At 37.1% G+C, this 27,103-nt stretch overlaps 1 protein-coding gene across 5 annotated transcripts; it reads right to left on the bottom strand.

The window, feature by feature from the left end:
• Positions 1-236: 236 nt before the first annotated feature.
• On the bottom strand, positions 237-27,103 carry RBM45 (RNA binding motif protein 45). 5 transcript variants are annotated; one of them, XR_010122377.1, is made up of 12 exons: positions 26,641-27,057; positions 23,117-23,239; positions 21,316-21,442; positions 19,086-19,208; positions 18,133-18,312; positions 15,897-16,026; positions 15,636-15,720; positions 15,258-15,421; positions 13,021-13,221; positions 5,325-5,364; positions 4,420-4,528; positions 237-2,758 (listed from the first exon to the last, which is right to left on the bottom strand). XR_010122377.1 is itself a non-coding variant. In XM_063645612.1 (11 exons), the coding sequence occupies exons 1-9, from the start codon at positions 26,938-26,940 to the stop codon at positions 13,029-13,031; spliced, it is 1,425 nt and encodes a 474-aa protein (XP_063501682.1). In that variant the 5' UTR covers positions 26,941-27,057; the 3' UTR covers positions 237-4,528; positions 5,325-5,364; positions 13,021-13,028. The 5 variants fall into 5 exon arrangements, 4 of the variants coding, with proteins under 4 accessions (XP_063501682.1, XP_063501683.1, XP_055145824.1 ...); XM_063645612.1 differs by having other exon boundaries at positions 237-4,528; XM_063645613.1 differs by having other exon boundaries at positions 237-5,364; positions 26,641-27,096.

The raw sequence follows: 27,103 nt of genomic DNA, 5'->3' as shown, positions 1-27,103 counted from the left end.
TCTGTTATTTAGCCTTATAACTTCTCCTTAAATTGTACTCTGAGATACTTTTTGTGTTAAGTGTGTGTGACAGAATTGGATTTAAAGGTAAGTCTCTTGGACGAAGGAAATAATTTCGTTGTGTTTTTAGAATTTAAACAGTTTAAACAGTTTTGGTCTTACGTGCTTTTTTTTTTTTACTTTTGTCGTACACACAATTTCACTTTTGTATTGTTCAATAATTTGAAGAGGAGACATTCTGTTATTAATTTTATTATTAACCACCTTAACAGATTTCAAAAGATTCTTAATCTTACATTTAATTATCAAAGTAAAAAAAGAATGAATTTTAATATTTTTTTACAAAAGAGAAGGATTTTACCCCTTACCCACCTCCATCCCCCACAAAAAATTAACTGCCATTCCTTCTTGGCCTTCATTAACTTAACCTAGGGTTATAAATCCCACTGAAAAATTTTGGAATAGATAAGTCATATAATAAACCTCTTTTTTTAAAAAATGAAATTTACAATTACCTTCATTATTCTAATAGTTTCAGTGATGATTTCAATACTCACCGACTGGCCTTTCTTTCCTCATTCTTTTATTCTTAATTTTGATTCATTTTGGGAGTGTGGTGATTAATTTTTTTCCAGAAAGGGCAAATGAGCAGTACATTGTATATCACAGAATGTCTGTTACCTTTACAATTTGGATGAGTAGAGAAATCTTGGGCTACAAAACTGCAGACATTGCTCCATTCCAGATGGCATTTAAAATGTGTAGAAGAGGATCTTCAGTCTTGTGACTTAAAATTTTTTGGATCAACCATGTTTCTTCTATTAAAACGAGTTATTGTTTATTGGGGACATCTATTAGTCAAAGGATAAATCTCTGTAATCAGCCTTTTTGATCTGCATCTTTTCTCTTACTATATTCGTTGGAGGGTGCTTTTTATCTTTTGCTCTGGCGCTTTTTGTTCATCCTAACTTATTTAAGCTGCAGAGAATCCTTTAAAAGAAAGCTTTTAAAGCACAATATATAACATTGATGAAAGCAGTTCTGATCTGGATAATGAACAAAAAGTGGAGGAACTTCCCTCCATCTTCGCTTTGTGGACTCATGAGAACCCACAGGATTCTGAAAAGTAGTTCAGTATTCACTGTTCATCATGGATTCAATTTTCTTTAGTGCTATGACTATTTACTATTTCTGACTCAAATATTAATTTAGCTTCTCCCTTTCTTTTCTCACTCTTATTTTCCTGCCCTCTTGCCATCATAATACCCTGCTGCACCATAGGGGGAGCAAAAGCAGATATTTTCTAATATTTCTTGTTCTATAAGCACTGGAAGAACAAAGTCCTTCTTTCTAAATGCTTCAGGACATTGCTTTTCTCTCATTCTGCAGAACTGTCTGTTTCACCAGCCTCATGCTGATTTTTGCTTTATTCACTAAGAAAGAAAAACTTCAAGTATAAGATAAATAAAAAATGCATACTCCATAGAGTACAGCTCAAAAACGATCAGTTATCTCCATCCTGGTCAAGAAAAACAAGACCACCAGCACACCATAACTCCCTTTGAGAACTCCCCCATTCCATTCTGCTCAAAAGGTATGTTTTGCTTGTTTTTGAACTCTGTAACTGGGAATCCTACAGCACATCTTTTGTTGGCGGTTGCTTTTGTTAAACATTATGTTTGTGAGATTCCTTCAAATCATTAAGTGTAGCAAGTTAGCTCATTTCCTTGCTATAGAGTGTCATATGCATTCTGTTAATTGACATTGGGGTTGTTTCCACTTTGAGGCTACTATGAATAATACCAAGGATGTTTTTGTATGTGTCTTTTGGTACATATATTTACACATCTTTGTTGGATATATGCTTAGAAGTGGAATTGCTGAGTTGAGGGTATACATATGTTCAACTTTAGTAGATACTGTCAAACATTTTCCCAAGCGGTTGAGCCAATTTGCATCAGCAGTTCTTGTTGCTTCACACTGTCACCAGTACTTGGTATTGTCAACATTTTAATTCTTGCTGTTCATACCACTGTTAGGGTAGCTTACTGTAGTTTTAATGAGCAGTTCATTGATGACTAATACGGCTGAACATTCTGAGTTTTAAAAGATTCTTAAGCTTATATTAACTATCAAATTAAAAAGAATATTTTAATATTTCTTTACAGAATGAATCTATCCACTCCTTCTGTCCTCTGCCAAAACAAAACTAAATAAAACTCCCCAAACAAAAGACCCTGCCCTCTTCTTGGTCTTCTTTTGTGAAGTGCTTGTTCAAATCTTTTGCCCATTTAGTTACTTATTTCACAATGAGGTTATCTAGGCCAATTGCAGAGAACTGTCAGACTCTGAATATTGCTTTCAGCTCTTTCACATTTTACTCAAGTAAGTGCTGATATAATATCCAGCAGGTGGTCAAAGGTGTTAGACTCATTTCATTTCCCCAGGAAATCCCAGGAGGTCCGTCAGATCTATGGTAGAAGAGGGTAAGGCACTTCCTTGCAATAAGATCAAAGTTCTCAAGGCAAAGAAGCTGAAAAGAACACTGTGCACCCCCGACCCCAACCCCTATCTGTAAGTATTCTAAATCAGCTGATGTGCAGAGGCTAAGACATCTTTCTGTGCTGGTTATGTCACCTTTGTCATTCATACTCTTCTGGTCAGAGGCGGGATCTTTTATGACTCCCCTACTGAGGTGAATGCCGCGTGTGGTTCTCTTAGTCAAGGAAACCTCCAACATAGTGCAGCTTCAGGGCCACTAGTGAAGGAATGCAGAAAGAAGCCTATTATGACAAGACTCTCAATAGGTGTCTCAAATTAATAGTATAGCCTTCTCATACATAAGTTAATAAGGAGTGTCAGAAGATGGGAGGCTAAGGTGTCATCTTGTTTTATTTGTTTTTGTTTGTTTGAGATGGAGTCTTGCTCTGTCACTCAGGCTGGAGTGCAGTGGCGTGATCTCGGCTCACTGCAAGCTCCGCCTCTTGGGTTTACGCCTTTCTCCTGCCTCAGCCTCACAAGTAGCTGGGACTACAGGCGCCCACCACCACACCCAGCTAATTTTTTGTATTTTTAGTAGAGACGGGGTTTCACCATGTTAACCAGGATGGTCTCGATCTCCTGACCTCGTGATCTGCCCACCTCGGCCTCCCAAAGTGCTGGGATTACAGGCGTAAGCCACCATGCCCGGCTGTCATCTTGTTTTATTAACAGGATGTTCTAATGTAGAATAGGAGTCAGCCATTTTTTAAAATCCTACCCCTTACTGGGATTCTACTGAATTTCTATTTAGTAGGAATTCTTTCTAGTTTCCACTAATCTTAACCTAAGTTTCTATGATTGGTATAAATTTTCTTCCTACTTAATGTTTTCCAGGATGTTTTTGTAGAACCCTGAGAGAGGAGGTTTGCAGAGGCTTGTATTTACACTAATAATTATTATCTTTCTTATTTTCTAGATGAGAAAACAGACCCAAAAAGGCCATGTGGGTACCATATATGAAACTCATTTTTGGGGAACTAAAGGCTAATAATATTAACAAGATCTAGAAGACATGATAAATTCCTGCTACAAATAGCTAAAAGCTATTAAGTAGAAGCTGGATATTCCAGGCACATTGCTAATCTTTAAGGATGATGTAAGGGAGATTTAATTCCGATTTTTTTTGTGTGTGAAATACCTCCTTTGAGTTAACATAGTAAAATAAGACTGTAGGGACTACATTACAGTACCTGGTATAGACACCTTATTGCCTATGATTCCCAGATTTAGGCTAAAAGTAGTAGGAGATGAGTCCTGTTAGGAATTTCTGGTGAAATAAACAAGCCAAGATGGTACCTAATGGTAGATGAATCCTGGTAGGAGTTGGTGATGATAAACCAAAGGTAGGTGCTATCTTTCCTAGCACACTCTTTTTTTGCCACTGTTGGCTCAATCTTGATATTGCCAAAGCAGCTCCCCCTGTCCAGTGCTCTCAGCAACTATTGTAAATTGTTTCTAAAGTCAGTCCTTTAAGTAACAGATTAAAATCTTCTTCTCTACCCTCTTCAAAATGGTCATGCTGGCACTTCTATTAAGTTACGAATGTACTAATATAGAAGAGGGAGGAAGACTTTTGTGCCAGTGGGGCAATGATATAAGAATGTAAAAATTATCTCCTAGGGCCAAAACCCAACACAATGGATAGGCTTTGTTTTATTTTAAATTTATTTTTGAGATGGAGTCTTGCTCTGTCGCCCAGGCTGAAGTGCAGTGGCGAAATCTTGGCTCACTGCAACCTCCGCCTCAGCCTCCTTCGTAGCTGGGATTACTCCAAGAGATTCTCCTGCCTCAGCCTCCTTAGTAGCTGGGATTACAGGTGACTGCCACCATGCCTGGGTACTTTTTTTGTATTTTTTTGCAGTAGAGACAGGGATTTACCATGTTGGCCAGGCTGGTCTCAAACTCCTGACCTCAAGTGATCCGCCCACCTCAGCCTCCCACAGTGCTGAGATTACAGGCGTCAGCCACTGCGCCCGGCCCAGATAGGCTTTGTTGACAAAGAGAGAAAAAAATGAAATTACATATTTTTATATATCAGAACTTCTAGTAAATTAGTATATAACTTTAAAGTAGATGACTTTAATTTTTTTTCTGGCATAAGAAAACAACAAAAAAACGGAGCAAGCAAGCAAACAAAACCCTTAAAAACTGAGCTAATGAATGCTGTTACCTATGTCTTGTTAATGCTAGAAAATATTAATAATATATGAGCAAAAAAATTAGTTGTAACATCATTACTTACAAAATCAGAAAAGAATTTGGAGAAGAATTCAGAGAACGTAGTTTCACAGAAGTTATTGGTGGGAAGCACTTTGGTTATTCTTCTGTGCTCAGTATTTCCCCCAGTTTCTGTAGAAAACAGTACTGGTACTTGCCTTTTCACACAGTTCTTGAGTTTTGTACCTCATATACAAACAACTGTTTACAAATAGTCTCCTGATGCCTTCCTTCTGCCACTTCTGCAGCATTTTGGTCAGACAGGCAGTTTCTAAGACTCCCATGGTGGTATAGCCTAGGTTAGCTAGCTCACATGGACCCTGACATCCAGATACTGTCTTCAATTCATATATGACAATCACAGAACTCCCTTTTTCTCTGATAATTACTCAAATAAATTTTCACAGGGCCTGGTAACTTTCTCAAAGTATAGTGGGAGCTGCATTTTCTACTAAGGACAAGACTTTTCTACTTTAATAAAGTCAAAGTATGGCCATTGTAATGAATGAACTACAACTTGATATTTTAACTGAATATTTCTGTCTAATCTCCTACCAATACCATACCTTCAGTTCCCAGGATCCATGTGTTCTTGAGCTACTGTTGCTAGAAAAAGGAAATAATGGAATCCATTTATTAGAATTCAAGTATTAAAATGGAACTTCTTGTCTAATAAGGATGACCATTTTTGTTTTCTCTTTGCTGAAATCATAGGTAAAAATAACTGCCCTAATTTTTAATAGCGCTTACCATCCACATACGGAACAAAGCCTGCGTGTGGCTATACCTGTAGGTGAAAAGGCAATAGATTTCACTTGTTCTTGCCCTCACTGATTTTTAGCTTTAGTATTTATTAAAGCTATTGAAAGTTACAATGTACCTATAAATCAAAAGGTTTTGGGGTACATCAAAAAAGCATTCATTTTACAAGAAGATTCATCTTACGATTATAAGAACACTCACATACACACAGAGGTATTTCTGTATCCTTTTGATTATTCTATTTCAGTTTTTTTAGCAATGATAATTACATCTCCTTCATACTCCTTTGTCATTTAAAACAAATAACATGTACCTACGCACTTCTTCAGAACCCCAATCTTTGGTAATTTACTTAGACAATTCACTTAAAAATAAATGTAAATAAAAATATTAGGTAAAAGCTTTGAATGGCATAAACAATTACCATCCTTTACAAACATCAAAAAATATTCACTAACATAAAAAAGATGGCCTATTATTTGTTATTTGTAAGACTGTGTTTTTCAATTTCTTAATGCAATTCATATTTACTGATACTAACTGAGGAAAAACCAGATGCTTAACTCTAAAAAATGCCCAAGGTAAAAAGACTAGGAAACAACTTCTCGATGCCTTACTTTTACAACAGTCCAACCTAAGGTCCAACATACGAAATCTCTTTGGGCCAGTACATTCCAAAGTGAATGCCACTGACCACCCCATCATAACCACAGCTTGTTCAAAAACTCACCCCAAACCTGCAGAACCAGTATACCTACATTATAAACAAACAGTCATGGTGATTCTTGTGGACACCAAAGTTTCAGAACCACAGTTTTGGCTGGGTGCGGTGGCTCACGCCTGTAATCCCAGCACTTTGGGAGGCCAAGGCGGGCAAGTCACCTGAGGTCAGGAGTTTGAGACCAGCCTGACCAACATGGAGAAACTCTGTCTCTACTAAAAATACAAAATCAGCTCAGTGTGGTGGCGCGTGCCTGTAATCCCAGCTGCTTGGGAGGCTGAGGCAGCAGAATCCCTTGAACCCGGGAGCTGGAGGTTGCGGTGAGCTGAGATTGCACCATTGCACTCCAGCCTGGGCAACAAGAGTGAAACTCTGTCTCAAAAAAAAAAAAAAAAAAAAAAAGAACTGCAGTTTTAGGCATTTCAAACACCATCATTTCCATCTCAGTGCCTTAAATTAACATACATTGGAATGCTGCACTTTATCACCAATGTTTATCACCACCTAGTGGTAAAGTCCCTTATTTCTACTTTCCATGGGTTCATTCATACTGAATAGGATCCCTGTTAAGAGAACAAAATTCAGAGAAAGCTAAAATTTTAGAGTAATAATTTCCTGGGTATTTTTCACTACCTTTTTATCTACGGTAGATGAAACCTGTGGAACTAAAAATACTGAACATTTTCTAAATGTATTTAACCATGAAAAATTCTTTCTCGTATTTCAAGGAACATAGTTTGGAACATGTTGCTTTAGAAGCAGCAAATTTGACAGTGCTTTCAGTAATCTACCATACAAGACCTCAGTTAATGAATTTACAAGAAGGCTTTAATCAGGCTTATTTTAAATGTTATTTCTTATTTTAACTACATACTTGAGAGGTTTATTGACATGTATTGCTTATTATTTAAAAAATTGTTTTAAGAAATATATACTAATAAAACTTCACTGTGTTGGCAGTTTTAATAACTAACATTTGCTGGGCATCCACGTATTTATATATTATGTTCTCATACTCAAAGTGCATCTGAGAAGTAAACATTAAGGTGAAGACATAAACAACTAGATTACTAAATGCTATTTTTTAGGTTCTAGAATTTCCTCACTCTAAGAAAAATCTAAAATTCTGGCTTTTAAAATACAGCTTTAGGGATCAACTGCAAAAGACAGGCAGACAGGACCAAGGCTAAATAACTGAGAGGATTAAGATGAAATGTACTCTGAAGCTGAAGTAAGCATTGTTTACTGAGACATGCAATTGGGAAAGAAAACAAAACAACAGATTGTACTGAAAAAGCAAAGTGTTTTGTAGGTAGAGAGGTATCATATGATCTCTTTAGAATTTATATTAGGATTCAAAGAAATACATCTAGATAAGGCACCTTACTCTTACCACAACTGTTTGCTGGGACTGGCTGCCTGACTGGTAGAAGGGAGAAACCGGGATCATTTAATCTGAACAGAGAATGTGGAGGGCTGGCCAGGTATATGATAGCTACCGTGTGACAGATTCAAGCTCTCCTAGAAAGCCCAGTGAAATACTTTAATAGGGGAAAACTGTAGGAAATAGGATCTTATCTCAATTGTGAAGATTAACCAAAGATGCAATGGACTCAGGTAGGAGGTAGAGAGCTCCTTTCTATAACTGTTACTTTTACACTGTTTAGATTAACCACCTGGCAGAAATATTTTTGAGGTAATTCAAGCATTAGTTACATGGCAGAGCCCAATAACTTGTAAGGAACAATTTAATTCCAATCTGTGAAAACTGAACTATGTGTACAGTAAATGAGTTTGGGATAACTACACCTATTTTTTTGGTAATTAATCCACAACTTCCCTCATTTAGGTTTTTCATTGCTTTGTTCTTTTAAAAAATTAAAAACAAAGAAACAGAGGACAGTGGCTATTCACAGGTACAATAACAGCACTCTGCAGCCTCGAACTCCTGGGCTCTGGCACTCCTACCGCCTCAGCCTCCTGAGTAGCTGGGACTACAGTCACGCGCCACTGCACCCAGCTTTGCTTTCTCTTTAAAATACATCCTCTGCCTCACAGAAAGATACCTGGCCCAATTCTTGTCAGCAGTTTTGCCTGTAAAGATATGACTAAATTTTCTTATCTAAATTTGCTAAAATCACTGACTTTTAAAAGATTTTAGTTTTCCAATGGAGATGTCCAAGTATAAGATACTCAATTATTAAGATTGCTGAATTTAATCTTTCATCGTTTGAGTCAGAATGTGAGAAGTATAATGAGGAGATAATTATGTTTTAACAAATGCATATCATTTATAATACCTTTTTATAAAAAGTGCCAAATGCTTGATTTAGATATACCTTTTTGATACATATCAATTCAATACCGGAGCTAATAAATTTTTTTGTTAAAGTTTTCAAAATACAAGCAGAATAGATCCCTAATTTGTAATCTTTATTTAGTTTTAGTTTTTATTTTTGAGACAGGGTCTCGCTCTGTTGTCCAGGCTGGAGCAGCACTATTGTGGCTCACTGTAGCCTCGGTCTCCTAGGCTCAAGCAATCCTTCCGCCTCAGCTTTCTGAGTAGCTGGGAGTACAGGCACACACCACCACGCCTGGCTAATCTCATAATTTTTTGTAGAGACTGGGTCCTCTATGTTGCCCAGGCTGGTCTCCTCTTGAACTCTAGGGCTCAAGTGATCCTCCCACCTTGGCCTCCTAAAGTGCCAGGATTATAGGTGTGGTGAGCAACCACCCCTGGCCCTAATTTTAATTTTTAATTTCAAAATAACTATACCTCCTATTGTGGTCTGTTTTGAAAATTCCTTACATTTCATATTTTTGGAGTGGCCATTATTTCTATAAAGATAAAAATGTCCATCCTCCAAAGCCACTGACATTTATTTAAATTTATTATCAACAAGTTTTAATTTTTTTATCACTGTTGCCTTATAATCTTAAAAGAGCTTTACAAAATTACCAACACATTTTGGTATAACTAAAAAAAATACAGTATAAAATATTTCCAGTGATTTTGTCTTTTGTCCTTAGATTAAGTGTAAACAGTTAAGCTGCATGTATAGATTGAGTAGCAATTACCATATTTTATTGACTCTAAGATGCAACTGATCGAAAAAAGCACCTTTTCACGTTTTTTTAAGAAAGAAAATAAGGTAGTCAATTACACTATGCCATACAACTGATATCGAGATGCTTCTACTTTCAGGGGTGTTAAAATGTGAAAGATGTGCATCTCAAAATCAATGACATATGTCATTTAGTCAAATTCTAAAGACTGTCTTAAATTTTTCCATTCTTGTCTTTCACATAAATAAGTCATGACTTAGTTAAGCAAAGAAAACTTTATTTCTGCTACACGTAACAACATATTGCTCTAAGGAACAACTACTATATTCGTTTTAGCATTAATGTATGGATTCAAAAATACATGTCAGCAATCCCTGCTTCCCAGACAAAACAATGCTGTATACAGACTATCAGGTATATGGAAAAAAAAAAAAGCTGTCAACTGTCCACAGGGAATGCGTCCAGTCACATTTTCAGTCAGTCAGCTGAGGATTATGTCATTATTTAGTCTTTGTTCTGTAGAAAGAACACAACACAAGTATGAAAATCATCACCTGAAAGGAAAGGAAATAGCTGTTGTAGTATTCCTAAAATGTTAGGAATTGTTCCTTTATTTCAATATACCCCATGTTATCTGCTTAATCATAGCTGCCCCCAAATAAAACCAAACTTACTCAGAAGGGCGATGCAGGTGCTGAATTTCTAAAGGGAAAGTGTTGTGAATTAACAAAAAATCTGATGCTCTGAAATACTAAAATTTATATTTTCCTCAAATAGAAAGAGAATTACATTGTGGTTATCAGACCCATCTCAAAATAGAATTCAACTACTTTCAATGTTATATCCTTGGATCAGTTGCTTCTATTTCCTAGGCATGACTCACTTAATCCCAGGCCCATACCTCAGAGATAAAAGAAACCAGCCTTCATGAGCTGTGTTTGCAGCCTTTTAAAAATTAAAGAAACAAACAAAAAAGTGCACCTACCCCAAAAAACTTGTCACAATCATATAAAATTTGGGAAAGTCTTCCACAGTATTTTATTGAACCTTAAAATAAGGTAATATGTTTATTTAATACACCAACAAAGAAGAAGAATCTCATAATGGAGTCCATTGTAAATAGAAGATCCGCAGCAAAAATAAAAAAGCCATGCTGCAATTAGAAGAAATTCAAAACTGTGTAGCTAATCGTATCCTATCAAAATAGCCATTTTCAACTAACCTGACCTTACTTTATCTCTGCCCTGAATATGTAACAATTCAGAAAAGGGAAAAATGATAGATTAAAATTTTTATGAACAGCCATGCTGAATATGCAATTCCTCTAATGTAGGAAATTGGATGAGTTTAAGGGAAAAATGTGGTATTTATAAAGCTTAGTTCTCACAGCACCAACAGGCCACGAGGTAGTTTTATATCATTATACTTTTAGTTTCTGATCATTTGGATGTCATTATTTTAGATAAGAGGACATCTCAAAGGTTTCACTGAAGCTACAAATGCGAGAGTTTTAGTTCAGACTTGCAAAGCCTTTTTTTCATCTTACAAGGAATTTTGTTGACTCATTGTCTCTCAAAAGCCCTATGAGAAAACTGGGCCTCAAAAAGGCAAAGAGGGTCAGGCACAGTGGTTCATGCCTGTAATCCCAGCACTTTGGGAGGCCAAGGAAGGCAGATGACTTAAGCTTAGGAGTTCAAGGCCAGCCTGGGCAACATGGCAAAACCTCGTCTTACCAAAAAAATTACCCGGGGATGGTGGCACATGGCTGTAGTCCCAGCTACTTGCAAGGCTGAGCTGTGAGGACTGCTTGAGCCCAGGAGGCAGAGGCTGCAGTAAGCCAAGATCAGGCCATTGCACTCCAGCCTGGGTGACAGAGTGAGATTCTGTGTTTAAAAAAAAAAAAAAAAAAAGGCATAGAGACCAGCCCAGTCACAGTTAAATGGCTTTTTATTTTAAGCCCAATATTCTCTTTAACATGTAAACAATCATTAGAAAAGGTTCAACCACAAGAGTAATTTATATACTTTTCTATGCTGAGAGTCTAAAGTCTATATTATTGCCCCTTTTAAGAACAAAGATTTATTGAGTAAAAGCAAGAACTATTTATTTCCTATTATTGAAATATTCACAGACTGGAAAAAACACATTTTTTTGCATGCTAGAGAATAGCTTGTCCAAACAGAATTCATTCTTAACATTTTATCCATAAACAGGAAAAAATGCTTGCTAATTCTTTTCCACTGCCAGTTTAATATATCCAGGGTTATTGCTAACAATGTATGGTACAATGAGAATGGTTTTGTCACTTAATAAAACATTTAAAAAGATTTAAAAATTAGGATTATTCATAGTGGGCCCAATGAGCACTTTCTCGTCAAATGCCTTCTGTGAAGGAGGAACTAATCATGTGATCTGTTCTAGGAGAGGAAGGGTCATCAGCAGTGAGGCCTGGCAGGAATCATTCTCATACGTGCTAGCTCACACAATTGGTCAGAAAGAAAATCTTAAGTGAAAAAAATAATGGTTTCAAGCCAGTAACTTCAGACTGAATTCAAAGTGCCTGCCATCTACTACATTTGACCTATAGTAGACTTGGAAAGTTAGTGTGTGGGAACAGGAAAACGGCTTCCCCTGAAATTCAGAATTATTTTACAGAATAAAAACAGCCAAACTTTAGGCCAGGCGCGGTGGCTCATGCCTGTAATCCCAGCACTTTGGGAGGCCAAGGCGGGCAGATCATGAGGTCAGGAGATCGAAACACAGTGAAACCCCGCCTCTACTAAAAATACAAAAAATTAGCCAGGCGTGGTGGTACGTGCCTGAAGTCCTAGCTACTGGGGAGGCTGAGGCAGGAGAATCACTTGTATCCAGGAGGTGGAGGTTGCAGTGAGTCGAGATCTCACCACTGCACTCCAGCCTGGGTGACAGACCCAGACGTCTCAGGCGGGAAAAAAAAAGCCAAACTTTAAAGAATGTTTCCCCAAACCACACAGATATAAACTAACTGTCACAGTCAAAGAAATTGTAGTTTGATTTTTGAAAACTAATAAATAAAATAGGAAATGGAATTCATATGGCTGTATGTATCAAAATTTACAATAAAGAGTTTTTGGTAAATTGTCAGGTTTTCTTAAAAAATACATATATGCATACGAGAATATTTTCTGAATGTATTGTTTTAATGCACAAACTCACAAATATAAGTCCAGAAAACACCAACATTTAGGTTCAAAAGGTCCAAAAATGATATATTATTTGATATTGCTTTTTAGTCATTTCATTAGAGAGAAGTCAAAACTTTATAAACAACTGTTATAAATTACCTCAATTCATAACTCAAGACACCAATTCTTCAAGTTAAAAATCTTTAGAAGTATTTCAAAATTTTTTTTTTAAAGCAATCCTTATTCTAGCACTGGACAATTTTAAAGTTTACAGAAGCACATAATAAAAAGTCAAATTCTTAAAATCTAAGATTTCACAAACAAAAAACAATTATTTGTCTTTCTAAATTGAAATGTGATTTTATTTTATAGAAGGGCAAAAACATTCTTCAGTAAATGTCAATAATTTTTAAAGTTTAAATAGTTGCAAAGCTCTTTTAACTGACAACTTCTAAATCACTAAAAAGAAAAGTTCATAAAGTACTTACACATATTCCTCATATACTATTTACTCGATATGTTTTAAAATTCAGATTAAAAAGGGCTTACCTCAAGAATCAGTAAGTTCTTTGCCGTTTGTTAGATTCTTCTCTTGGCGAATCTGCCAGCATAACTTTAAGTCTCACTCCATTCAGAATCTTTCCATGTAGAGTGGCAATGGCATCATTAGCACTTATTCTGTCGGCATACTTGGCATACCCCACATTTTTTCCTGACACAAGGTAAACTTCGATCAGGTTACCAAAACGACTGAAACAAAGTGAAAAAAACAATCAACCAAAATTGATAAATACAACTGCTCAGGTCTAAAATTTGGAGTCCGTTCTTGATTCCTTTTTCATCCTTCTCCCCAGATCCGACATCCAACTCATGTCAATCTTAAACATCTCAATCAGTCAATTCTATTCATTCTCATTCAGGTCTCTCTTCTCATTCAGACCATCATCTTTTCCTTAATCTAACTCCTTTTTCACTAGTTTCCTTACCCCTGAGCTTGTCCCTCTTCAATCCACTTTTCACTCTGTCTTCTGAGTGATCTTTCTAACACATAAATATGATCATTTACTCCCTAAAAGTCCCCTCAGCAGCTCCCCACTGCTTCCATGGTGACAACAAATTCCTTAATATAGCTCTAGAGCCTTTCTGACATTGTCCTTGGACTCTTTAGTTTCATCTTCCCTAACAATCTCTCAAATTCCCTATTTAACAGCCCTTCTTTTACATTCTCTATGGCAGAAATAACCATGCATACCCCCAGCTTTCACCTGTGGATAAATTTTTTATCCTTCAGGTCTCCACATACACCTTCCTTCTTTCAAGGCTTCTCAGTTTCTAAGGTAACTGCTCCTCCTATGTATCTTACACATTCCTTATCACAGCAACAATCACCCTGGGTTGTAATTTTCTGTTTACTTGTCTGTTTCCTACATGAGATCAGCTCTAAGAGGACAAGAATCATAATGTCTTGTCCATTTAATATTTTGTTTACATAATGTCTCTTGTACTTAGCACAGTTCCTGCCTTGAACAAAGAAGAGGTTCAAGAAAAAAACTAAATATATCAGTTAAATAAAGGTCAAAATACTTGAACCATATTCTGATATTTTTGTCCCTTTGAGCCTCCATATACTGTCACATTATGTCCCTGATATTTTGTGCAGCTCTTTAACAAGCTTCCTATCTATCAAATTCACTAACATTCTTGTAAGCAAATGGGAAAAAGGCCTAAAAGAAAAAGCGAAGAAAGGACTTATGTTAAAAACACAAAAATAAATAAGCACCTTCCCTTTTTCAGTATAAAAAACATTTATATATTTTTCCCTACAATCAAGCAATTGTTTACACAATGCGACTGTATAACCCTTAAGGATCCAACAATGCACCAACAAAACAGAAGATGCTTAGTAAAAAAAACACAAAAAACAAAAAGGGTCTCACTCTTGTCACCCAGGCTGGAGTACAGTAGCACAATCTTGGCTCACTGCAACCTCGACCTCCTGGGCAAAAGCAATCCTGCCACCTTAGCCTCCCAAGTAGCTGTGATCACAGGCATGTACCACCATGCCTGGCTAATTCTTGTATTTTTTGTAGAGATGGAGTTTTGCCATATTGCCCAGTCTGGTCTTGAACTCCTGAGCTCAAGTGATCCCCCAACCTTGGCCTCCCAAAGTGTTGGGATTACAGGCATGAGCCACCGCACCAGGCCCATTTTATGTTTCAAAAACAAAATAGCAGGAAATTCTGTATGGAGCCTTAGGATGTGTGACTGATAAACAAGAGAAGAAAATAATCAGAAATTGAAAAAGATGATACAAATATGGAGTTTTTTAAAAGCAGAGAACAGGGCCGGGTGTGGTGGCTCATGCCAGTAATCCCAGCACTTTGGGAGGCTGAGGTGGGTGGATCACCTGAGGTCGGGAGTTCGAGACCAGCCTCAACATGGAGAAACCCCATCTCTACTAAAAATACAAAAAAAATTAGCTGTGTGTGGTGGTGCATGCCTGTAATCCCAGCTACTCGGGAGGCTGAGGTAGGAGAATTGCTTAAACCTGGGAGGCAGAGGTTGCGGTGAGCCGAGATCATGCCATTGCACTCCAGCCTGGGCAACAAGGGAGAAACTCCATCTCAAAAAAAAAAAGAAATTAAAATAAATAAATAAATAAAAAATAAAAGCAGAGAACAAATAATCTCTACCTGATAGGTACTGGATGAAGGAAGTGTCTAGATTATGAGAATAATTAAATTACTAGTGTAAATAAAATATAACAAAAAGTGTAACTTTCTTACCAGAATATATCTTCTAATACGTCTAAAGGTAAAGGATGAGGATTAAACACAATAAAAAGTCTTTCTTTCACAGGAGTTTCAGGAGGGGCTTTTTTTTTGCATGATGGAAGTACAACATCTGTCTGGATTTGAGGCAACTGTGATCCAGAGCTTCCTCCAAATTGCTGTTAACAGGTAGAAAACAAGAAAAAGAAAAAAATGCCCTTTAGGGATTTTTGGCCAAGAGCTAAAGACAGATATGTATCATGGCATCTATGTGGTCTTCCACCATAGCTCTGAAAATTTTCATACACAGATAATCAACAAAGTATGATTTCTCTTCACATTTATTTTATATGCTATTGATATATTATAAAGGTTAAATTCTTACCTACTTACCATAAATTGTTGCTGACTTGGGTTATTCCACACCATTGATGCAAGCTGTGCAGCTACCATCTGCGTTGCCATTTTTCTAAGGAGACTGGAGACAATAACTGATAATTTACAGAAAACTAAAAACATTCAGTCTTTTAACAGTAACTTGTTTTGTGTGACTTTCTTACCTGAGAGGTCAATTGTTTCTATTTTTATTCTTCAAGTCTTATCAATCATGTACACTCAAAGCTCAGCTTTAGACACTCCTGGAATGGTACTTACTCTGTTGCATTACTTCCATCATCAATGAAGGAAACACCTATTCGGTTCCCAGGAGGGTACTGAAATCCATGTAATTTGTATTTTGCATAAATAGCTGATGCTACATTAAAATACTGGACCACTCCATGACCTAAAATAGAGAACATACAGAAATGAAAAAGGAAAGCAGACTGAGTGCCTAAGGCCTATGTTACAATCTAACACAAAAATGAAACCATGTAGAACTCTAATATCACACAACTAGTAAATACAGAATCAAATGTATCAGAAAACACAGTTCTGTTATCATGTGTGCAACAGGTGTATTCCTAGAAAAGGAAGAAATAATTTAGGGAAAAATATGAACATGATATTTTAGGGAAAATGGAATATGAACATACATCCTGTCTAATAAGTTTAGTTTTAGAATACTAGCTTTTCTTATACGATACCAATATACTTAAAAGTCTAAATTTTTATTCTTTGAAATCTACTTTGAAATTTTAAGATTTTCCCAACTGTACTGGGTAGGAAATGAAATGAGAAGTGATAGTTGAAAAGAATATATACTCATCCTGGCTATCTGCAGCAGTAGGGAGAGGAAAAGTGATTTGAATGAAAAACAAAAAGATAGGGAACAGAGGATCTCAGATCACAAGTGATATATTTTACATTCCTTTGGAGAGAGTTCTGCCAAAGGGACGAATTTCAATTTAGGAGGGTGATGTTGAAGGGAGGGACAATGTTATAATCCATTTCTTAGAGAGCCCAGGAGCTTGTGACACAACTAAAATGTTTTCACATTTATAATACAAACCACTGGGGAAACATTTATAATTTATGTTCATCTGGAAACCCAAGCATCCAATATTTTAATGAAATTAAAATAAAACACAGAAATCAAATGACCATATAAAGTTAATTCAAATGAGATTCGAACTATATGATGACACCTCTATTAGTAAAAAGATGTTCCAATGACACATATATTTCAGACACATCCAACCAGAGAAACAAAACAGGAGGTACAGGAACAAATACATTTTGACATACCAGATAAAAGGGAGGGAACAAAACAAAATAAACACAACTTCATATGCATATAACAAATGTGCCAGAGAACACACAAATGTGTGCCTAGAAGTCTTAGAATGGAGAATGACAGCATATGGTCGGGGATGGCTCAAAGACAGTTCTACAAAAAGACTAGTGCTGGGTCGGGTACTAGTGAGTATGTGGGGGTGTCTGTATGAAGGGTGGAGTTACCTTAGTCCTGTTGGTCCACATGACCAAACTCACGTCACTACTTCTATGTCAACAGCCATGCCACTCTGAAAGGACTAAATCAGGTATCCTTACAAAACTGGAAGAGATGGCAACCAAGTATGATTTCTCTCTACCACCCCTCACTAACAAAGAAAAAAAAAACCCTTAGATTTACTGAGTGCCCTATTACATGCCAGAACTTGCATTAAGTTATTTTACATATGTTATATCTAATTCTTACCTAATCCTGGCAGAGAAGGTATCAATGATCCCATTTTACATACGAGGAAAGAGGCTCAGAGGGGATAAGCAAGTTGCCAAGGTCTCAAAGCTACATGCCACTGCTGGGATTTGTACCTGATTCTATGCAAAACGGAATGCCAAACTTTCCCATTATGCCACAATGCCTCCATTAACAAAGAGCCTTAATAAAATCAAAAGCTTAAAACACAAAGATGGGTTAGCTAATGTTAGGTAATGGGTTTAATCAATTAACTAATTAATAAGTTCAAATGGCTGATATTGGAGTCTTGCTTCCATTGAGAATTGGAAGAAGCCGGAGAGAAGTAGGGCATTTAGATGCATGGAATGAAAGGAAGGAGGGGTATAAATTTAAGAGAAAGAGATCTAGGGATGAATGAGGAGGAAATTTTGTGAGTTTCATAACTTTGTCTAGCATTAACCAAAAGAGCACATAGAGGCAGAGGCTCTATCCTGAGGTATTTTTTGTTGTGCAACTGGAATACAGAATGTTATATTTTGTGGGAGTTAAAATATATTTTACAGTGAACAATTTTGTAAAAAGAAGATATATTTCCAGGGCTTTGTTTATTAAGGTATCACCATATTTTGAAGTCTAAAGTAGAGAAAAAGGAAAGATAAAATTCCTGTCACATGAGCAGTATTTGACATAAAAGTGCCACTGGAGAAAAGCCATTTTAACAAAACTCTGTGTGTATATATATATATTTTAATGTGAATATTATTTTACCATAATTTGAATAAGGATCTCGTTGAACTTCACAATATTCCAATCCTGGTATTATATCAAAAATGCTGAAAAGCTGTTCTTCAGTGAAAGGAACTCTTGATACAACTGACAAGCGTTTGGAGATTGCTTCCTGGCCTCGGCTGTCATTCTTGTCAAAACTTGAAAATTCAGACTGTTGTTCTCCAACAATATAAAAAAAAGTAAATCTTTAGATTTCTACACAGCCAACAATTCACTTGACATTTTAAATACTAGAAAACAAAGAGTCCATTGTACTGAATAAAGGCACTGTATTTTGTAGTATGCTTCTGGTCATCAGAACTACCGATGGGACTAATGACAAGAAAACAGACAACTCTCCCCACTCCCCTACCTTTAATGCAGAAATATAAGAAGAAATGCATAGTCTAATTTCACAGAAATAAGTTTAGTATGCAAAACTGAAAAATATGGTAAGTATTTTACCTGAATGTTTACGTCAAATAATATTCACAGGCCTTACTTTCATTACCCATTTTCCCCTTTTTCTATTAGAGCTTCTACTTTTACCATTCCTCTCCTTTCTGTAGCCCTAATTTTAAAGCAGCAGTAGTTCTGGGGCAAAATTTTAGGACTCATACGGAGAGGATATCTACATATGTCTTTTCAAGTTTTTGGTCAGCTATATAGAGGCAGAAGCTCACCCAAAAAAGTGGCAGTGGCAATAGTTTCTAATATGAGGAATGCATAACTTAACAGAGAAAACTATAATTAGAAATCAGTTAAACAAAATAAGTGTTAAATATTAAGAACTTTAGGAGTCATAATCCACTTTTTAGGAATAAAAAACTACATTTAAGATTTTTATTCACTAGGTGAAATTTATAGATGCCCAATAACAGAGTATTCTTTAAAACCCAAATCACATCGCATATACTACATTATACTATTAAAAGTAAAGGTTGCCTACTTACCAAATGGAAACATATTTACTCTAGGTTCATGTCCCAAAGCCTCTTGCCTCATATTACTATAATAATCTTGTTCAGAGGATTCAGATGCTTTATTTTTAGGTTCAGCCAAGATTGCTCTAAAACCTGAAAAAAACCCATGAATTTCAAGTTTCATAGCAAATTTAACATACTTGCAAATATACTTGATTGCTAGTGCCTGACTCAGCTTTATAAATATAATTGTACAAAGCAAAATCTATACAATGGCCATCTCCTCCAGACCTGCTTCTTTGCTTTCTGGAAGATGGCAAGGAGTAAATGACAATCAGCAAGTATCCCAAATTACGGGTCAATGTAGACATGAAAGATCAGCAATTCTATGCTATCCCTTCCCATCTCCCCTTATTACAGATAACATCATCATTCATTCACCTAAGCTCCTCAACATCAAAATCCTGTAGGGCTTCTTCATGTTTAACCTGTCACCAAGTTTCTTCCTTTGAAATGTGCATAATTGGAATATGCTATTTTTTACTCTAACTTCCCTGCCTCTGTTTTTAATTTAGACTCTCTTCAATTAATTACAAGAGCCCTTTAACTGTTTTTCTTTGCTTCTGGATCAAGGGTTCTTAACTTGGGGTCCAAGGATGAGCTTCAAAAGGTGGGAAGATTCCACGAACCCTCTGAAACTTTAAACAAAATGCTTATTATGCATTTATGTACACATGGGCATATTTCAAGGGTTCAGTTTTCTTCACATTATTCAGTGGCTTAAAAAAGGATAAAACCAACCAGTTTGAATTATTCTCTGGAAATCTATCATTAATACTGTGGGGTTAGATCAACTGTTATTACTTTTGTCTTTCTAAACAATCTACAAAAGAATCCTAATGCGGACTAACCTTGAACTTTTCCTAACCTCCAATATATGGTTCCCATGTTCCAATGTACCTAGTTAACTGTGTCTCAGAATGTCTCAATAGAAATACTGTGCTTTACTCAGACAGCTGCCTTCACAGCACCAAGCAAAAGACATGTTTATTCCTGGCATTGTGCCTCTGCTGGCACTGCTCTCACCTTCTGTCCTGCCTCTTCGACACCAGACACAAGTCCTACCCCCTCGGCATGTGTTGCCATGCTCATCCAGCACACTTGTTTTTCACCATTGACAGGCTCTACCATACACTTATGAACATTTTTTTCATTTGGCAAATTCTTATTGAGTCTACTATAAATGGCAGTTACTTTTATAGAGAGCTTAATAAATCTTTATTGAGGGCCTATTATTATACTAGATACTTGGAGTGACAGACAAATAAGACATACCTCTTGCTTTCAAAGAGCCTTTAAAAAAAGTTCTTCCATTCTTCTTTATTTTTTGCCTATTAGATCTTGGCTACCCAATACAGCTATACATTCCTTAAATGCGAGGGCTGCCATATACTTCATCTGTATCCCTCTACTTAGCATATTGATCAGTATACTGCAGGTACTCAATTAGTGCTGGCTAAATGAGAAATTTAGAAGGATCTAAGAGAAAATTTGGGTATGTTCCTTAGGGGTATCTAAGAATTCTACTGATTAACAGTAATTCTTTCCAGTATGTATAGATTTTTATAATGTCCTAAAATCCAGCAATTTAATTACTCTACATATCATTTCTAAAGGTCAATATACCTAACTAGAAGTATACCAACAAAGAATATTCTCTTTGACATCTTTAAAATTCTTATTCTTTATATATACAGCAACATCAGAAGATCACATTCATGTCACTCTAGCTGGAAATTAACCCTATCTATATCAATTACGTATGCTAGCACATCTTATAAATCTTATCCTTAACCTCTAGGTTTATTAGTTATACTTTATACTCTTTGGGATGTAGATCAAATATAAACAAATATAAAGAATATTTTAAAAACCTTGAAAAGGTAAGTCAAGTTTTTAATACTTAAAATTCTAAAATACACTTAAAAAACCCTAAAAACCTATAAAAATAATACCCGAAGTATGCATTTCACTTACTAAGTTAATGTAGTTACTCTTATTTCTTCAAGATAGTCCCTCAATGAATGTTTAATCATAGCCCCAAAATATTTTTCTTCCTTGGACTGTAAATATTTAAATACCCACTGCTAAAATTACATTAGCAGATACAGTTATTAGTAAAAACGAATATTAAGTTCAGTTATTTAGAATAATTAGAATTTTTTATAAAAGTTTTTAACAATGTTAAACACATCCTTACTTCGATCACAGTTTTCTATTGCTTGGGCAGCTTGTGATGGTTTTAAGTATCGTACGTAGCCCAAACCTTTACTTTCTCCAGTGACTTTATTCTTAATAATGCTGCAATACTCGATATCTCCATACACCTAAGAGAGTTAAAAGACATGATTTTAGGGGACTTAAAATTAATTGAACAGAGTATTTCAGAACTAAAAATTTGTTTATATGTGACCCTTGCATGCAAACAAAGAAATAAGCAGTATAAAATATGCAGATATTGCATATTTGTATATGCAAATATGCTTATTTCATAGATGAGGAAGCTGGGCTTTAGAGAAATCAAAGAGGGACAAAGTCACAGAAGAGTAAGAATTTGCACATGGTTTGGATAGCTCCAGTCTTGCTCAACGGTGGTTAAGAGCCAGAGCTCTGGAATTAAACTTTCTAGATTGAAATCCTGAATCAACCACTCATTAATTAGGCAGTTTACTGATTCTCTCTGTGCCTACCTCTTTATTAAAGGGGCTAACAGTAGTATCTACCTCACAGGGTTGTTTAAGGGTTAATTGAAGTAAAACATGTGAAGTGCTTACATGGGGCTTGGAAGATACTCAAAGAACATTAGCTATTATTACTTGTCTGTCTTCTAACAGGAACATAAATGATGGTGTATTCTTTTGAAGGAGTGCTTTTCAAAGGGTATCTCTAAAATATGCTGGTTCACTCAGAAAGTTACTATTCTGAGAAACATGCAGTAGTGTTTCCTTTCAATGTTCAAAGAAATATGGAATATAATTGGTATTTATTATTTATTTTATAAATTCTTATATAATCAATTAGCAACTTTATTATTGTACATTAAAGTGTTATATTTGTTCATTCAGGAAAAGATAAAAATTTATAAATATTTAAGAGTAAAAAACATTTTCCTTACTACTGGAGGATGTATAAAATATATGTTTTTGGTATTTGTTATTTTTGAAGTATTTTATTGAATTCTCAATTGGGGTAGGAGAGAAAGTTTGAAAATTACTTTTTACTGCTTGTTTTCTTTCTTGCTTGTTGCCACCCAATTCATGGGAGGATTAGTAGAAAAAAGATAAAAAAAAACTACAATTCAAAACAATTTAAAAATTGCTTTTTAATAATTTGTGTGAAAGCTTATCACTGCATAAGTTAATGGCTAAAAAGACTTAAAATTATCCTTAAATTTCATTTATATAGGTCAGAGCTATACTTACGTTTTCTTCTTTAAATATAACTCCTTCAAAGGCCCAATTTTAGGACAAAAACTCTTCAAAGAATAAGCCTTTCTGTGAATGAGTACCATGTCAACACACCATAGGCCTGTTCTAAACACTAGATAATACAGTTCACACACTCAGGTCTGCCTAATTCGCCTCTACATGCCAGGCAATAGAGGGGAGTGCTAAGAGCATGCTTTGAAATTTTAAAGACCAAAAGCAGGCTCCAGACTCTGACAGCCTGGGTTTAAATCATAGCTCTACCACCTACTAGTTGTGTGACTTTACTTAAACGTTTCTGAGCTTTATGCTTCATTTCTGTGAATCTCTACTTTCACAATAAAGTAGGGGGAGACTACCATTACTATTTTCCAGCTTTTATGTATTCTTCAATTTTAAAAACTAATTTATGCTAGGTTTAATATTTAAAGAGTAGATTGAAATTGATGAAAACAGTTACGTAATTCCCCACGACTACTCTATTGACCTTATTCCAATGACACTTCAGATTTAGTACCCATACAACCTGTGTAGGACTATGAGTTATCACATATGCTAGCTGATTGGAATAAATACCTTAAATTTTTCCCGCAGATCTTCTTCTGTGTAGGACTTTGGTATCATAACAAAGATTCTTGTAAGTTCTTCATCTTCAACATCTCGGTGACTTCCAGATGATCGGGACTGAGCAATGAAAACCTAAGAAACAAACAAAACTCCCAAAATAAAATAATATTTTCCCATTTCTTAAATTTTTTCAAAAGCAATTATTCTTGCAATGACTTTTTCTTTTTTCTTTGAGATGGGGTCTCGCTCTGTCACCCACGCTAGAGTGCAGTGGTGTGATCATGGCTCACTGCAGTCTCAACATTCTAGGCTCAAGTGATCCTCCCACCTCAGCCTCCAAAGTAGCTGGGACCACACACACACACCACCACACTCAGCTAATTTTTTAATATTTGTAGAGACAAGGTCTTGCTATGTTGCCCAGGATGGTCATGAATTCCTGGGCTCAAGTGATCTTCCCACTTTGACCTTCCAAAGTGCTGAGATTACAGGTGTGAGTCAGTGTGCTGGGCCTACAATGACTTTTTTTATGAGATAATACCAATCTCTGCATTGTGTTTTTCCCAAATGTATTTCTACTTTTGCATTTATTTTTAGCCAGAGTAATTTGAAGAAATGTAATACAATTAATTAAAACACCATAAACAAGGGCACTTGCATTGTTTGTTTCTTTTTCCTTTAAAGGGGTCTCTGTATCTTGGTCTCTGATCCACTGCTGGTAAAGGGGGCTCTATATCATTCAAGCATGAGAAAACTGGAACTTATGAAATTCCAGAGTAGGAAGCAGCAACCAAGAAAACCACAGTGTTAGAGACACATCCCTTTATAGTCTACTCCTAGTTATTCCTTCAATAAATCTATACTATATGTCAAGCACTATAGGAGTACAACTATTGAGTAACATGGAAATGGCCCACCAGAGTCTTGTGGCTGATATCAGTAATAAATGGTAAATAGGGAAATACAAATAGGGAAGCTTTAAGTATATGCAAAGACACTAGAGAAAAAAAAGAACCTCAGGTAAGATGAAATTGGAAGTGCCATCAGAGCACAGATTTCTATATTTTAGAGGACTGAGGTGTTTCAAATCTCTGATAAAAGAGACAGTCTATGTAGAACATATGTAAAATAATTAACCTCCTCATGGTAGATTTCTTCCATAAATTTTTACCTTCATAGACTGAGTGTTCATAGGCTCTAGATAAGCATTCCTGCAAAACTAAAGCCAAGATTTTTTTCTTCTGTTTTCTAGGTGTCTCCCTTTCTGCCAGATAACATAGTTGGTCACAGAATAACTTTTACTTGGACAATCTTTTCTGGCTGAGGCCTGGTACGATAATACTGTTGTCTCATAAATCCTCTGAAACTTTGCAAAAGCAAAGTACAATAGAAATATTGAAGCTGAATTAATTTAACTGGAAATGCTAAAAACAACACAAGAGTGTTCCAGTTGAAGATGGCTCAAGTTGCAGCTGCTGAATGAAACTAGGCTGTTAGGGTGTGGTGGATCACAACTGTAATGGGAGGTTGAAATGGGAGGCTCACTTGAGCCCAGAAGCTTGAGACCTGCTTAGGCAACATAGTGAGACCCTGTCTCTATAAAAAATAAAAAAATTAGCTGGGCATGGTGGTGCACATCTGTAGTCCCAGCTACTCGAGAGGGAGGATGAGGCAAGAGGATTGCTTGAGTCTGGGAGGTGGAGGCTACAGTGAGCTGTGATCAAGAAGCCACTTCACCCTAGCCTGGGTGACAGAGTGAGATTCTGTCTCAAAAAAAAAAAAAAAAAGAAAAAGAAACAGAAACTAGACTATCTAGCTAGGTACTACAGTGAAACAACCTTCTGGCTAAAACTGAATAGTCAAAAATGTGACAAAGAAAATAGTAAAGTTTATTTCTTTTTGGGAACAAGATGTTTAATTTCTCTGAGGCTAAAAGAGAGGGTACATTTCAGTGTTGGGCCTTTAATTTCTCTTATAGAAATTTATCAGGGGAAGGTGGTCCATCAATTTCAAATATGGGATTTTTTTGGGGTTGCCCACAAGGGCTCTGTGGCCATGTTACACTCAAAATATAAAAACCCTCTCCACTAAGGTCATAATTGGACAGCGATAAAATTCATCAGTCTAGTACAGGGGTCAGCAAACTACAGCTCCATTTTTGGTATAGCCCATGATGTAAGAACTGTTTTTACAGTTTTTAAGGACTGTAAAAACAGACAAGGGTATGTGACAGAGACTGTATGTGGCCTGCAAAGCCTAAAATATTTACTAGTCAGCCCTTTACAGAAAAAGTTTGCCAACTCCTGATCCTGTATGCTGTGGCCCTACAATTAATTTTGTTGCTGTCATGTTCTGACACACTTCAGAGGGTTGGAGAGGTGGGAGGAAGGGACTGCTTACTGTGTTGTTGGTATATTCCCAGGCTCCTCCTCTTTTGTGGATGGAGCAAGACCTCCAGAGACTGAAATATCCCTGAGTCCTTTATTTACATAAGTCCATATTAATACCATTCTCAGTTTGGAAAACAATTTTTTAAAAAATTGAGAAAATATTTTTGTGCAAAGTAGCAACGGAATAACATACACAGCAACTATTTACATCGGGCAGACGAAGGGTACAATTTAAGCAATTGCCAGATTCTCAGGATTGAGTCCTGATTTGAGATCACAGGGAGTAAGCTGTGACATCTTGGCTACTACTGATCAATAACAAGGACATATTGAGGGCTTACCCTGTGTGAGGCACTGTGCTGAAAGCACAGATCATGTCAACCCTCAAAATGATCCTTCCTGCCGTGTGTCATTATCACAATGATTTGGCTCTTCTTAAGGCAGTTTACTTTGGTCTGCTTTCAAAGAAAAGTTGCAGTAACAGAAAGGGTCAAGAACCAAATGTATGCTATTAACACTTTCAGAAACAGAGCTCATTTAAAATAATTTTCCAAAATAACAAAATGTGATGAATATGTGACAGTGACCGTTTTAAACACCTGCACTTATTCTTTCTGTACATGTATTCTTTCGTCTGGTACTAGGAAAACGTCCAACACCAGAGGTCCCCAGTTTAAAGTACTTTTGTCAAGTTGTTACCGCCTCATCTCTACCTGAGGAAAAGTAGAGTTTTCCCGTTTTCTATATATGGAAATTCTGGGCATCTGAGAGAGGAAGGTCAGAAAAGTACTCAAAGTAGGCTAGGACGAGTTTGGCAATGAACTCAAGAGCTGGTGGATTAGTGAGGGCGAGGGAGAGGGGAGGCCCAGCCACTGCTGTTCTGTCACCCGGTGGCCGCGGCTGCCGGGTCCGCTCTCGTGGGGCAAACATTCCGCATCCCGTCCCCTTCCCTGCAACCCGGCGCAGCTTCGTGGGAGAGGAGCCTCTCCTCAAAGCAGCCCCTGTCCCCAAGCCAGGTGCTGTCTGGTCAGCTGCCGGGAACGGATGTTCCACTCCTCCCTCACCCTGGCAGAGCAGCAGGTGATGGGAGGTCCAAGAGGCCCACTCCTTCCCCCGAGGGCACCCCGACCCGGGCACCCGCACCTTGATGGGCTTGGTGTCGTTGGGGCCGAGGCACTGGCCATGCATCTCCTCCATGGCCCTGCAGGCCTGTGAGCTGCGGGCGAACTTGACGAAAGCAATGCCCTTGGACTCCTTGGTGTGCTTGTCCCGCACCACCCAGATGTCCTGGATGTCGCCAAAAGGCGAGAAGCGCTCCCTCAGCACCGACTCAGGCGTGTACTTGCTGATCACAAGGAAGATGCGGCTGTTGGGCGGTTCGTCCAGGCTGTCCACGCCCGGGCGGAAGCCCCCGCCGCTCGCAGAGCTGCCAGCTTCGTCCATGGTGCTCCACCCGAATGCAGGAGCCTCACTGCTCTTTGCTTCTGCGGTGTCTGCCACCGCTGCTGTCTCACACCCAAGCCTTTGCCGGCTCGGTGCTCCGCTTCCGGGAGAAAGAAGAGTCCGGCGCCAGGCGCTGTCCAGCCGCGCAGGATGCGGCCTTCCG

This window comes from Symphalangus syndactylus, chromosome 8 (assembly GCF_028878055.3).
Source record: "Symphalangus syndactylus isolate Jambi chromosome 8, NHGRI_mSymSyn1-v2.1_pri, whole genome shotgun sequence".
NCBI lineage: Eukaryota > Metazoa > Chordata > Mammalia > Primates > Hylobatidae > Symphalangus > Symphalangus syndactylus.
Note: the sequence above shows the minus strand (reverse complement) of the source record. Positions and strands in the feature narration are given on the sequence as shown.